At 38.4% G+C, this 15,944-nt stretch overlaps 1 protein-coding gene across 4 annotated transcripts in view; it reads right to left on the bottom strand.

Moving 5' to 3' along the window:
• Window positions 1–15,944, bottom strand: part of pias1b (protein inhibitor of activated STAT, 1b) — a 126,976-nt gene that overhangs the window by 58,757 nt on the left and 52,275 nt on the right. For all 4 annotated transcript variants that reach the window (XM_069911712.1, XM_069911714.1, XM_069911711.1 and 1 more), the window contains one exon: window positions 9,097–9,547. In XM_069911712.1, coding sequence (XP_069767813.1) covers window positions 9,097–9,544 — 448 coding nt within the window. In that variant the 5' untranslated portion in view covers window positions 9,545–9,547. The remainder of the gene's footprint in view (window positions 1–9,096; window positions 9,548–15,944) is intronic.

Raw genomic sequence — 15,944 nt, 5'->3', positions numbered from 1 at the left:
TGAAAATTAACATTCTAGGATGGGGTCCAACCAGTTGAAATCCCCACCTAGAATAAACAAATATATACTTAAATCTGGGAAGGAAATAAATAATTTTTCAAAAAAAACCCAGGTCTTCAACATTGGGAGCATAAACATTTGAGAAAACCTCTAATTTATCATGCAATTTCCCTGAAACAATAACGACGGTTAGCATTATGTATACTAAAAGGAATATTCTGATTAACGAGAATTGATACACCTCTAGATTTAGCTTGAAAGGAAGAATAATATTGCTGCCCATTCCACCACGACAACAGGCATGAAACATCACTGCCTTGCACGTGTCCTGTAAAAGGCCTAAATAGTACAGTCAAAAATATAATCGCAGCTTTAAGTTGTTTTAAATGTGAGGTCACTTTCATATGTTTGACTGTACTATTTAGGCCTTTTACATTCCAACTCAGGAACTTAATAGGATTATCCATGATCAATTATAAAAAGTAAACACTGACAGTAAAGCTAATTTCAGAGATTCCAATGCACACGTGCAAAGCTGAGTTCGTGCATTATGCACGGTGACCTCTGGCCTGCATATGGCCCTTTTAAACCAGGGAGTATGACTTCCTAAGCTAGAACCAAGACAACCATAACAAAAATCACCATGGCTATGCAAAACACCCATAAACCCACCCCCATTCTTTTCCAGTATCACCCCCGAAGGCTGTTGAATAGGCCGACAGTGCACTATTTAAATCTAGAATCCCCATAATCTGCCAGTTGAGAAAAGGTGCTCTTGCTCTAAACCAATAACCATTCCTCACAGCTGCTCATTTCAATAAGCCACATTTAGTCTGTCAAATGCCTCTAAATTTTGAGACCATTAGGTCTGCCCTCAGCCTCCAACATTTCAGAGAAAACCACACGTTAGTCCAACTTCTCCTCTAGTTCACGCCCTCTAATCCAGGCATCATCATGGCAAATCACTTCTGTACCGTTTCTAAGGCTTCCACATTCTTCTGGAAATGGGGCGGCCAGAATTGCACATTATACTTCAAGTGCAGTTTAAACAAAGTTTAACATAGCTGCAATGTGACTTCCTACTTTTATACTCATTGCTGTGACCAATGTATCCAAGGATGCCATTCGCTTTCTTTACCACACTATCTACTTTTAAGGAGCCACGGATATTTGGCACATTTTTAAAAAAAGAGACCTGCCATTAACTGTACATTTTTCCTTTACATTTGAACTAAAGTGGAACACCACATTTTTCCCGAATTAAACTTTTGCCATTTCTCTGCCCATAGCTGTAATCGATTAATAGTCTATTATGTTCTGTGACAGCCCTATACACTGACTACATCTCCACCAATCTGTCATATGCAAACTTACTCACTCACCCACCTACTTTCTTACACAAGTCATTGATACATCACAAACAAGGTCCCAACACTAGTCTCTGCAGATCACTGGAAACTCTCTAATTAAACTGATCAACATTTCTGATCAAGAAGAGAAACTTAACCAGCTGTATAAATGGACTTGGCAAAGGCACTCGATGCCATCATAATAAAATTAAAAATAAACAAATATAAATATGTAGTATTCATCACTCAGCATACCAACCTGTCAAAAGGCAGTTAAAGGCTTGGAAATACATTTTCTGGGCCAAACTCAATGTAGTCTTTTATTGGCATACTACTAATGAAAATAACCGCCTACAATTTGTCTGTCCAATTCCATTGATTTTTTTTTAAACTTGTGGAATAAAAGATCAATTTTTGCCTCTTAGCTCCTTTTCTGAATCTAATCTTTCTTTCCCTCTATTTTGTAAATTTCTGTGACTGAATAATCTTTGCAAAACTTCCTGCCCCATACACCGCACTATTTATTAAAGGTTCTTCAGTCTTGTTAGCTAGGAAGTATGTGGCTCTTTGCCTTGTTCACACAGATCCCAAGCACTCTGGAGAGGATGCTGCAAGCTTTCGGTCTAATTTTACAAAAAAGTGCATTGCAAATTGCCATTAAAATTTATGGGAATCCGCAGGTTTCATGACCAGCTGGTATCGTTTAAATGCAGCTGAGTGGAAAATTGAGTAGTTAGACTCAATATAACCCGGTCATGCAGAAATTGGAATCCAAGACTGCAAAAACAATGTTACCAGAAGTAACCAGTGCACATCTAGCAGCATGTACAAATTAAGTTTACCGTTTTCCCAAATCTTTGACCTTGATATATCCATAAACTAGTTATTCCAAATCAGGTCATGTCAACTGTTCATTCTTCTGTCAAAGATTCAACACCAGTTCAGACAAATTTCCACAAGACAATCTCTTGTGCCTTAGATATGCATTCCATGTGTGGAATCCAAGACAACTAGATATATGGAATACTCTCCTTCTCCATGTCCATGTGCATATGCATTTTGCTCTACCAATGCTAATTAGGGTTCAGAACTAGAAAAACTGACTCATGGTGTAATGCTAAAATAAAGACAAATATAAAAATGGTATTGCACTACAGCAAAACTTCAATAATCGAGTGTCCCATTGTTCAGCAATCATTGCTCATTACCTGGCTCATCAGATTTTGCTCTTCCTTTAAGCTGACTGGGCCTCAATTCCTTTACATGTGCGCTATCTGGTACCCTTGCATTGAAATTGTGTCAAACTCAAATTCACGGAGGGCCAAAATTAAAAACTTGGACTAAGTCGTGGGCCGAACTAAATATTTATTGAAAATTTTCAACAACATCTGCATGTTTTCTCTTCTTTCAACATATGTAATGTTAAACTTTTTCTTATTAAAATAAATGTTTAATAATAGTTTTGGTTAAACTCTTTCCAGAAGCATTAACAAATGAGAAATAAAATATTCAATAAATAATATTTCTCTATAGCCTTTAAGCTCCTTTTAAATGCATTTTTTTTCACAAGCCAACAAGTCAAAAAAATAACACCTTGCTTCAACGATGAACAGTCCAAAGTTAACCAAAGAAAATATTAATCCAAGCTCAGCTTGCTACAGTGTGATTTACTCTGATGCACCTGGGTCTAAACCAGATACTTGGCATCTCTTCTTAGATGCAAGTTCATCAAACTCTGGGGTCAGAGTTTGTCTCCCACCTGTCTTGAAAGGTCCTGTTTTCTGTCTTTCGTTTGGCCATTTTTCTTAAGGGGTTTATTACGTGTGAGTTGGGCGACAGGTCGCAGATACTAATGAAAGTAAACAGAGGAGGTGGGGGCGATTAACGGGCTGACGGGCCGGTGCCAATGCATTTGCAAAGCATTCTGGGATTTGTAGTATTAGTTGTGCATGCGCTATACTGGCGCGGCGGCCAGCGGGCCAACTCTAATACATATTTGATATGATCTTGCGGGCCAAATATAATTATATCACGGGCCAAATTTGGCCCGCAGGCCTGAGTTTGACGTGTGCATTAAGGTGTATAGGGCTCCCTAATGCCTTTGTGTAAAAATACATTTACTAGATGTTATTTTTCTGTGCAACTCTGAAGTATAGTTGGACGCCAACAATTTATCATCTTCATAACGTGCGTGTTACAGGACTAACAGAACTTCCCAAAGTAAGTGATAAAATAATACTCAAATACACTTTTTTTAAAAAAAAGAAACTATGCAGTAACAATAAATTTTAAAGTTAACTAAAGAACATTCCCTGTCTTTATTGCCAGTCTTCGGATTCCTCATTCAAACGATTATTCTTCATGTGCAAGTAGTTGTTAGCCTCAAATAGTTGGCCAAAATTTACAACTGAAGGCACAGTTTTATTTACACATTCATTTTTATGCATTTGATGACGACCAACACGTTCTTCATAGAATAGATATGCTTCAGGGTATCATTATTCCTTCCTTCAACTCACTAGCTCTGTGTCCCTTTCGATGGTAAGTCCAGACCAGAAGTATTAATTTAAGACCTCACCTATTTCCCACAGATCCACAAAGATTTTCACACCCATCTTGTAAGGGGACTGTTCTCCCTAGGTAGCCTTTTGAGCTCAATATACTTAACTTTCTAGGATTCTCCTTTATCTTTTTGTCCTCCAAATTTCTTAAGCATTTTCAAGTTCAATGTCATCTGATTATAAATGTACAACCAGTCAAAACAGTGTTTCTCCAAACCACAGTGCAGGCCTCTACACAATATCCTGGACGTGGTAATTGCAATCATACACAAAACAATTTAGTAAATGTATAAATAATTTGGAATAATTTACCCATTTCGTTTATGAGACCCAAGGTTACAGGATACCAAACATTTAATTTCACATGCATTTATTCCTTCTCCCAAAGAGCACTTCCCTGCACTGCATTTGATCTGCCACTTTTGTTCATTTTCCCCATCCTATCCAAGTCCGTCTGCAGACTCTCTACTTCCTCAACGCTATCCACCTTCATGTGATCTGCGAACTTGGGCACAAAGCCTTAATTTTATCAACTAAATCATTTGCGTACAGATCCAAAGTACTGGACCAATACCATACTAGTCACTGGCCACCAGCCTGAAAAGGCCCCCTTCATTCCTACTTTTTGCCTTCTATCCATCAATCTTTAATCCATGCTTGTACCTTCGCCTTAATACCATCGGCTCCCATCTTGTTTCGCAGTCTCACTTGCACAATCTTGTCAAAGGCCCGAAGATCTAAGTAAACACCACCCACCAACTCTCCTTGGTCCTGCTCATTACTTCTACAAAGAACTCCAACAGATATGTCAGGCAAAATCTCACCTGAAGGAAACCATGCTAACCAGCCTATTTTACCTTGTGGCTTTCAAGTACTCTGAAACCTCATTGTTAATAATGGACTCTTGTCAGACGGCCTACAATTTCTTGTCATTTGCATTTCTCCCTTCTTGAAGAGTGGAGTGACATCTGCAATTTTCCAGTCCTCTGGAACCATTGCCAACTCTAGCAATTCCTAAAACAACATCACTGTGTTCATAATCTCTTCAACCATCTCTTTCAGAACCCTGAGGTGTAGTCTGTTTGGTCTAGATGACTTGTCCATCTTCAGCCCCCCAAATTCCTTCTCCTTGGTTATGGTGACCACATTCACTTCTGACCCCTGATTCTCAAATTTCTGGCATATCACTGGTGTCTTCATAGGGAAGGTTGATGCAAAATACCTATTTTGTTCATCCACCGTGCTTTTGCTTACCACATCTCCAATGTAATTTTCCAGCAGACTGATGTCCACTCTTGCCTCTCTTTTACTGTATGTATCTGAAAAAAACCTCTTTTGGTAACCTCTTTTGTGCTATTGGCTAGCATACTTACTAATTTCATTTTTCTCCCTGTTATTGCTTTTTTTTTGATTTTGAAAAGCTACCCAATTCTCCGGCTTTCCCTCTGATTTAAAAAAAATACCAAATCCCTCCTTTTGCTTTTATGCTGCTGCCTCTTTGGAATGAAAGGATCCCGCCCCTTTTGAATTATTCCCAGAAACTCCTGCCATTACTGCTCCACCGTCTTCCCTGCTAGGCTCCTTTTTCAATCAACTTTGGCCAGCTCCTCTCTCATGCCTCTGTCAGAAAAACACATCAGATTTTAGCTTCGCTGTCACAAACTGTCATATTATAATCACTGCTTCCTAATGGCTCTTTCATCTCAAAATCTCGAATCAGATCTGGTTTAATGCACAGCAACAAATTCAGAATTGCCTTTTCCCTAGTGGGCTTGACCACAAGCTGCTCTAAAAAAAATCTCATGGGCATTCCACAAATACCTTCTCTTGAGATCTAGCACCAACCTGATTCTCCCAGTCTAACTGCATATTGAATTCTCTCAGGACCATCATAATATTGCTTTTCTATAAACACGCCTTCTCTAACTCCTGTTGTAATTTGCACTCTACACCCTGGTTGCTATTTTGAGGCCTGTACGCATTTTCCATCAGGGTCTTTTTAATATTGCAGTTTCTCAACTCTACTCTCCTATTAGGGTTAGGATCCTATATCCTCTGACCCTATGTCCCTTCTCATTCAGGATTTGGTTCCTCTTTTACCAACAGAGCCACCCCACCATCCCTCTGCTCACCTGCCTGTCTTTTCAATCGGATACCCATCTTTGGATATTTAGCTCCCAGCTATGATGCTCCTTCAGCCAGGTCTCAATTTTGCCCACAATATCGTACCCGTCAATTTCTAACTGCACTTTAACTTCATCTACCTTATTTCTTACCCTGCATGCATTTAAATACAACATCTTCAATCCAGTGTTCACCACTGTTCTCACATTTGCCACCATGTTAAATGAGTTTAAACTTTTATCCTTTTCTAAATTTTGTCCTGATTCTGGAGACTTCAAAATCCTATCCTGCACTCTCTTTTTAACCATCCATATTTTTTTCATCTATTGAACCCACCCCCATGTGATTTATTTTGAAGCTTATCCACAGCTCCAGTTTGTGATTTCTCGGGACCCTGGTCCCAGCACTGTTCAGGTGGATAAAAGGCTTCCTACCTTGATGAATGGCTTAAGCCCAAAATGTTGAATGTGAATGGTTTAAGCCCAAAATGTTGAATGTGTATCTATCTTTGCAATATAAACTTGCTGAGTTTCTCCAGCATTGTTTTTACTTCAGTCATGGTTTCTGCATACCTTCATTTTTTTTTTAAACCACTGTTCAGATGGAGCCCACCTTCCTCCCACACACCCCCAAAATCAGGACAGCCATCTCCATCCCCAATACTGATGCCAATGGCCCAGAATTTTAAACCCACTTCTCCCACACCAGTCTTTGGGCCACCCATTTAACTCTCGTCTTATCTGTGCTAATCTGCATGTACTTCAGATAGCTTGGTGCTGCTTTTTAATTTAGCCCCAAGCTGCTTAAATTCCTTTAGCAAAAGCTGGTTCCTACTTCTGCCTTCATCACTGAAACTCACATCGACCACGACAATTGGATCTTTTCCTTCCCACTCCAAATTCCTCTGCAGGTCAGTTGAGATGTACTGGAAAGCTAGAGGCTTAAACTTACACAAAGGAAACAATGAAGGCATGCAAGATCATTTTACTGTGGCAGAGTGGAAGGATGTATTGAAAAGTATGGCAGTGGTCAAGTAATGAAAGGAGATGAGCGCATACACAAGTATATCTTACTTGCTGCCATCCAACAGGTAAGCAATAGTATAAGCTAAATTACCACAATATGCCAACATAGAAAAAGAGATAAATAAAAGGATATTCACAGATATCCATTTTGGTTTGTTGAATTTGAAAAGAGCCAGGGAAATTAAATTAATTTATCCATCAGATGAAAGTTCTATATTAATCTTCCTGGCTCTTTTCAAAATTCAAAAATGTCTTTCCAATATTCTGGCAGACATGAAAAGCAGGTAAAACATTTCACACATACTAGGTACAGGAATCACATGCATCTAGTAGCAAACATCTCAGTATAAATAACAAACAATTTTGATGACTATTTTTTATTAAAGACTTGCATAAACTTGAGACATATTCCAAACTGGACAAATAAAACTAAACTGAAGTTAGTATTTTGGTACTACGAAGTACTTAGAATGTCAACTATATGGTGGATAAGCAAAAAAAAAAAAACACGATTTAATGAGTCTTTAAATGATAAACATCCTTTCTCAATGTGCCTTTATAAAGAACGTAAACTGCACACTCACCCAAAATGTGAACAAGCAGGCTCTGATTGGTCAAGTATTGCAATACAATGCACAAAATACAAAAATCCACAAAACCGTTTCGGAGCAACACTGTCCAATTTGACTTGAAATTGAGTGAAGATTCCAAATGTGCATTATTAAGTTTTTAAAAATGCAGAATTTAATTTCCAATTGAAATCAGGGGTCCTGGGAATAAATGTCAAGTTAATAATATTAGTTCCTAGAACTACTGAATTCAGTCCAAATCCCAGAAGGACAAATTGTCCTGTTTTATTTGAGTGGGCGAGACATTCAGAGGTCAAGTCACCTTTATTTATCATTCATACCATGCTCGTACGGTAAAGACAAGATGGTGTTCCTCCAGAACTATGGAGCCCATTTACATAAATATAAGTTAGAATAAAATTTAAACACATTAAACTATTAAGATGTATACTGTAAAAGTCCACGGTACACTATCCACATACGTTGTGGGAATTCAGGAACCTGATGGCTTGGGAGAAAAATCAGACGGCAGAAGGGAGAACAGTTTACGTGAGGGACATGTGGAGTTCTTCACAATGTTTATTGCCTTTAACCTACATCAAGTGTTGTAGATGTCCTTTCATGGTATAGAAGGATCAGTGCAATTGTAAATTATATCCCAACCCACAGAACAATCAAGTCATAGCTTCTCATTATAATAGCCCAGAAGGAGGTTATTCAGCACTTTGAGTCCATGTTGGCTCCCAGCAAGAGAATCCCATCAGTCCCTTTCCCCTGAAGCTCTGCAACATACATTCTCTCGCATGCTGATCAACTCCCCTTAAGGATATTTGTTACTAATCTGCACAAAGGGCATTTTACATCAGCCAATAAATCTATGGGGTCATCATTAGGGTGAAACCCCCCCCCCCATAAGAAAACTCCAGAAGAATGCACCCATGAACATGATCAAGCCTGGATCATTCGAGAACTGAGACACTTATTATTGCATGATTATGCAGTATTCAAATTCCACTCTGTAAAACATCATTACTCTCTCAAGAAGAATCACTGCAAACTTAAAAAAGTGCAAAGTCAAAGAAAGTCGAGGCTGCGGGCATTGCTCAGGTGGCACAAGCCTCTAATGCAAAATTTCAATTTCCATTTTCGAAGTGATAATAAAATCAGAATTAAAATCGCATTCAACACCGTTGTTTTGGCACAAATATAAAAATATGTGCAGTAGTAATTTCATTGATTTTATTACATGGATGAAGTTAGGGGTACTATTGTGTGAAGTTCCAATCAGTATGCATTTATCTTAAAAGAGCAAAACAATTTTAACAGATTTCAAATGAAGCTTTCTTCAAATAGATACCCACATTTTGAATAAAATACCGAATTTTGTTTACTAAATTATGCCTTCTATTTTCAAGATGAAGGCCACAGCAATGGGAGAAAAACAATACTTTTTTGACTTGTTTCTTACCTAGACTAGTTGGTTTGATCAGCTCATCGAGAATGTCATAAAAAGGCAATTTCTGCAGTTTTACGTCAGGATGGACAGGATGGAGTGATGATGTCAGGTGTGGCAGATCTAGTTCATGTTTAGGTCCCAACAGTGAAACAGCAAGCAGCGGAGATGTTGTTGCATGCCCATCATAGGAGAGCTGTGGGAGAGCAGATGGCGACAGTGGCGAGGTCATGGAAGCTGAAGTTGCATGGACAGAAGAAAGGCTCAAATCGGTAGGAGTCACAATCTTCTGTGGAAATCTCCGCCTATATAGTTCCTTAATTTTCATCTGAACAGCTGGGCTGCAGCCAGCTTTCAATAAATGCAGTGCCTTTGTCAGGAGTTCATGTTTACGCCCATGTTTGTTCCGTCCAGCATAGCCTAATAACACTTGGAGCTCTGACACTCTAAGGCTCATAACCATTTGCTTTAGGAGAAAGAATAAAGGGGATGGGGGAAAGGAGAAAAAGAAAACCATTAATAGGGAAATGGTGATGTATTGTGATGAATTTAAGCAATGTTTATATTGTGAGTCTTGCACCACACCACAAATCAATTAATTTCAAATCAAGAAAAAATTGTCAATGCTCAAAATAGGAAATATAAACACAAAATGCTGGAAAAACTCAACAGGCCATGCAGCTTGCTTGGAAAGAGAAACAGTCAATGCTTTAGGTTAAAGACCTTACATGAGAACTGTATAACAGTTGATATATTAAATCAACTTTTTTTAAAAAAAATTTGGAAGGAGTAAACATCCTTAGATTAAAATTTTCAGAGAACAAAATTTGATATACATTAAATATTTTCAATTATAAATTCCAATGACAATGGGCAAAGATAAACCATTTACCAAAATCATCTGTCCTAGAATATATCTGTACTTAGCTCGTATTTGCGTTGTGCTATTGTTTCAATTTGATTAAGGTAGAAATCCTATTGAAAATTCAATATCTGTAAACATTTGTGATTGGTGCTGAATAAAATCTGAAATCCCAATTCGATTCAAAAGATCCTTCTTGTGGCTCAGAAAGTTATATATTCTACTTCCTGCTACAATTCATATGCATACTATTCTTGTTGAGACACAAAACTGCCAGTGGTCATGCAGCATTCATAGGAAGCTTAAGGGATATAAGCAATGTTTTGGGACTGAGACCTTCGTCGGGGATAAGCAAAAAGCAAGTAGGTGTCTGAAGAAAAAGGTGGGGGGACCTCGAAAGAAGGGGCAAGAGCACAGGCCAAAAGATAAGTGGTCATAAATAGAGACGAGTGGGAGAGCAGAAGAGAATTAAGCTGGAAAGTGATAGGGGGAGGTGTAGCTCTCTGAGTGGAGGGATAATATTCTGTTATGGCACTCTTCAACCAGATAGCATTATCATCGACTCTGCTTTCCATTAGGCCCCTCCTGTCTCTCTCGCCCTTTCTCCACTTTTTCCTCTCTGTTTAGAAAGCTATCTCCTCTCACTCAGCTTTTTTTCTCCTTCCCTCCCACCCATATCCACCTATGACCACTTGCCTCCTGTGCTCCTCCTCCTGCCACTTCTTTCCAGCTCCCCCCACCTTTTTATTCAGGCCCAAAGCATGGATAACATACTTTTGTTTCCTATGAACGCTGCATGACCTGCTGAGTTTCTCCAGCACGTGTGTATTACATTAAAACCACAGCATTTGCAGACATTAATTGTTCTTGTTGAGACATTTAACAGTAATGTCTATTTGCTGACTTCCAACTGTCCAATGATATCAAGCATCTTCAGTTTAACTTCAGCATTCAACATAAAAGCAGTTTAACTTAACAGGAGAAACAAATTATATTTGCTGTTAGCGGAGTAACAAATATGGCTACCACTTCATACAAAATTATCAAAAGGAAATAAAAGGTAAACGTTCCATTATTGTCACATAATACTACATTTAGAATGTAACTTAAATGAAATTCTTTAACTTTGTCTACCATAGGGAAGATTATCTTTAAAGAGGTTATGTTATGACATGCGATCAAAGCACATTTGACAGATTTAACTAACCTACAACTAGATACCTCAATCACACATTGTGCAAACAAGTATAGACCAACTTTACAAGATGATAGATCTGGGTTCATAATCACCACCATTCTATAATTTGAGCCAGATATAAACATAAATAGGAGATCTTAAAATTTTAAGATTTTTAATCCTTAAAATCCAACTGCTTCCAATTGTTACCTTTGAAATGACCTGGTCTCATTTTTTTTTATTTATTCCCCTTCCAACTCAAGAGATTTTTTCAATAAAAGCTGTTTGACTATATGGCCAGCACAACTGACAACAACCAAATACCAAACACTTGCTCTTTCCAAGAAGTTCATTTTGACACGTTGAATGAATTTTAATCCTAAAAGATCTTAACAACTCTTCACCATACATTTAGTGGTCATAATTTTAAAAATGTAGCAAAGTAGCCAACACCAAACCTTGAGGAACTCCAGAGGTCAAGAATCAGTGGGAGAAAAAGTGGTTATTGTAGGCCAAAACTCTTCAAAAAGACAGAGCTCCATGTGTTAATGCACCCCCCCCCCCCCAATCAAACTGCATTTAACACCAATCTGTTTATTTTTCTTAAAAAATTTGATTATAACCAGCTTCCTAATTGGTTAGGACAATGCAGGGTTTCAGGCCAAATCCTCAATCATGCTTTTCTTCGCCTACACAGATGCTACTTGACCTGCCAAGTCCTTCCAACAGTATTTTTTTTGCTCCAGATTCCAGCATCTGCAGGATTTCAATGCTTTATCAGTGCTTTTGATGCCTTGATAAATATTGTAGTCCTTTCAAAATTGAGGATTAAGCCACCAACCTTTTGAAGCCATAACTGCAAATGAAATTTTGCATAGCACTTAAGGCAATGACACCCTGATCCAATGGTTGCAATAACAATATGGCACTGGGTGACAAATATGCAACTTTGATATGAAGGCATGAATGGAGATATCAAGCAGTAATAACAATATTTTAGGGCAAAAAAATGGCAATACAGTCATTCTTTAAAGGATTAAAATCGTGCTAAAACGAGGTCTTTAAATATTTTTTTTGGGGGGTGGGAGGGCAAGAAGATTAAGCCACATATTGGAATGAAATTCTGGACAATGAACATGAAGTTTTATCGATCCCTTTCAGCTCTTTGCATTGTACACTAGGGTGGTTTTAGTTTGCAATCAGAATAGATGTTACCAGCAAACAATGATGTTAGCCTTTCTTTCACAGCTTTAAAAGCCTGGCATTGAGCTTCCTTCCTCAGCAACTTATGTGATCAGGCATTTCAACATCAACTCTATATTTTGAAAAAAAAAATTTAGACATCCAGCACAGTAACAGGCCATTTCGATCCATGAGTCCATGCCACCCAAATAACCAACACCCCCGGAACGTTTCGAACTGTGGGAGGAAACCAGAGCCCCCGGCGAAAACCCACAGACACGGGGAGAACGTACAAGCTCCTTTTAGACAGCGGGGGATTCGAACCCCGGTTCCTATCGCTGGCACTGTAAAGGCAAACCAAACCAACACCAAACTTGCCATCTTATTAGGACTTTTTATTCACCTCATCACCAAACGAGATTAGCTGAAACACTAGTGACATGGTTAGCATAGCAGTTAGAACAACATCACAGCACCAGCAGACCGGGTTCAAACTGTGGAAACTGTAAGGAGTTTGAACATTCTCCCCTTATCTGCGTGGGTTTCCACTGGGTGTTTTGCGGCTGGGGGAATTGGCTCATGGAACAGAAGGGCCTGTTTCCATGCTATACGTCCAAGTTTAAATTTTAAATTAGTAAAATTCATTCACAACATTAAAAACTGTATGAACAGATTCACCCATGACTTTTATATTAAAGTAATGTGCTGTATCAATCTGTTAATCAAGAGCTCTCATTTTAACTTCTTAATTCCTTACCAGCTTTAGCTATTGAATCAAAAAGCCTTTTTAACCCTTTTGCTGCATCAACATTAGTCTAATTAAAGCATGGCATTAATTTTGGCTTTGACTCAAGTCATTAACAGTTTTCCAATTTCACAACATCAATCCTCTTTAGTCATCGATTTCATGGACACCATTCAATCCCTTTTTATTCCAGAATATATTTTTTAATGATTGTTCCAACTGTGGAATGAATGCTTTAACCCAAAACATGCCACATGGCAGCTGTGGTTTGACACTAGTTCATTCTCATTTCCGGTCAGTGATGCTAGCCCCTTTCACACTTGCCAGTGATCCCAGGAATCGAATGCCAATTGGCCTTGTGTGAAAGCAAAATCTGCTCAACTCCGGCATCAGGTGACATTATCTCACGCCAGAGATTGCCGCCCTCGAACCCTTGTACAATCCCCGGCGTCTGCAGATGCCGGCGTTGAGATCAGGCAAGTGTGAAACAGGAAATTGCATTGCAGGTGCTTCTGATTAAAGGTAGAACAGACCAAACACAAGATATAGACCCTTGTAAGTGTGAAAGCGTTTTAGGAGTGGTCTGGTGTTGAAGACCAAACCCCCATTCCTATCCCGGGACACTGGACGGCCTATTTACTGGGGTTAAAATGTGAAAGGGGCTACTGTTTCCGAGGAGAACTACCACCACTTTATTAACTCATGTACATGTCCAGCAGGGTTAAGACTGTGAATACAACAAAATAAGGAGACCTCACAGCAAATGCAAAGAAAAAAAATCATGACAACCTGCTGAGGCAGCAAGCAAAACACAGACTGGGATGTTGTTATGGTTTCTAATGGACAGCCATTTGTATGTCAGGGAGTGAGTGTGACGGATTCAACCTTATGAGAGCCCTCATTTTCTTTCTCTACATTTGCTCAAAATCTTCTCCATCTAAACAGCATCCATTTAAAATCATCCTCACATCACTGGTCAATTCACACTTCCAACATTTTATTAACATTCCAAAAGCAGGCACATAACTAAGACATCATTGAGATCTTGATGTCATACGGTTAATCAGTAAAGCAGTACTCTTTTCAACGTGCAGCAACCACAAAAGATGCCACTTTATGCCAGTGTTATGATTGAATTCAATAAGGTAGCATAATCTATTAGAGGAAATATATTGCAACCACTTGATTTTTTTCTTCATAGCACAGGAAAAAGTATATACAGTAAATGCAGCAATGTAACGTGATTATGGGGCAGATCAGATCTTGGTCTGAACTCCAATTTGACTGTACCCCATTATCTACAACTTCCTTTTGGATCACAAATCTATCTCAGCCATTAATATGGAGACACACAGGAGATGCTGGAAAATCTGAAGCTAAACACAATCTGCTGGAGAAAAAAAAATTGACAGTTTGGGCTGGAGCCTGAATAAAGATTGAAATCTATCAGAATTGTGTGTTTCGACTAGACCACCTTTCATTTCTTTTAACTGCTTGAAGGTACAAGCCCAATCTTTGAACATTTTCTTTCCTGAGACTACGCCTTCATTTCAGGGATCAACTGTTAAACTTCTGAATCAAGAAAAAGGATTTTCTGTTCACTGTTCCAATATAATGCTTCAAATGCAATGAGCTCTTAATTTACATGGTGCTGTTAATAAAAATGAAGTTATAGACACCATATAATAGGAATATAAAAATCCATTTGCACCCACAGTAGTTTCAGTTGTTAGAAGACCACAAGCCACCATTGGGCAATTCACACAAATACATCATATGCATGACAAGTAATCATTACTTTTAATGTGTCTTCCTTTTATCAGTGTCCATTTAAGTCAGGGAATAATTATATATTAATCTATCCACCGCTTAAGAATAGCAATTCTTCATGAGTGAAACTAACTGAATGCCAATAGACTATTTGACCACAGGCACCTCCTCTGCTAAATACATTTTTGCTCTGCCAAGCATTCACATATCACTTTCCAGTTGTGGGACATTTGGCTAATTTCCCAGCAGTGCATAAATTAATTATAGAACTGTTATTCTATAATTGGCTAACTTGACAAAACAGATTCAATACAAGTCCCTTTTGCATCTGAAATGGTCACTCCAATTTAAGGGAGTGACAATAACCTTGATGAGAAATTTAGTTAAACTTTGTTATGAATGGCTTGTAATTGACCAAATACATCATCTTGTATTATCTAACTGCAGTTATGATATTTCAGTGCACAAAGTGCTACTTTTTCCAAAGGAGCGTGAAAGGAGGAAGCGATTGCCACTGGGAAATAACTGAACCATCTGGTCTAATTTCCACACTACATCATCGAGTAGGAATAAATAATAGATTATTCTCTCTGTGGTCCAAACATTCCTCAGTCTTTATTTTCAAAGACTGGACATCCAATTTCTACAAATAAAATCTACATGTACTTACTGACTATAGGAACTGCCCCAAAGCACTAATATAAACTCAAATAGAAATCACTGAAGCTGAGAGCATAAAAGGAGGCCATACCCATGTCATTCATGGAAAAGGTCTGAATTATTTCCCAGTTATTGGGCTCATCCAAGTTTTTAATTAAAAATATGATTCCCTACCCTCAACACCCATTCTGGCAGTGTATTACAAACCCATCTACTCTCAAACTTAACCAGATTTGCTAATAATTTTTTTTGTATTTTTCCTCCACACCTTCTCTAATCCAATCACATTCTTTGCGCAGTATGTGACGAGAACTTTAGCTTTGGCATAATCAGCTTTTTATAGTTTGCCATAAGTTTCCTGCACTTGTATCCTATGCCTCAATCAATAAGAGTATCCTAATTAGCCACAAGGAACCTCAGATGCTGGAATCTGGAACAAAATGGAGGAACTCAGGTGACGAACCTTC

This window comes from Narcine bancroftii, chromosome 14, assembly GCF_036971445.1.
Source record: "Narcine bancroftii isolate sNarBan1 chromosome 14, sNarBan1.hap1, whole genome shotgun sequence".
NCBI lineage: Eukaryota > Metazoa > Chordata > Chondrichthyes > Torpediniformes > Narcinidae > Narcine > Narcine bancroftii.
Note: the sequence above shows the minus strand (reverse complement) of the source record. Positions and strands in the feature narration are given on the sequence as shown.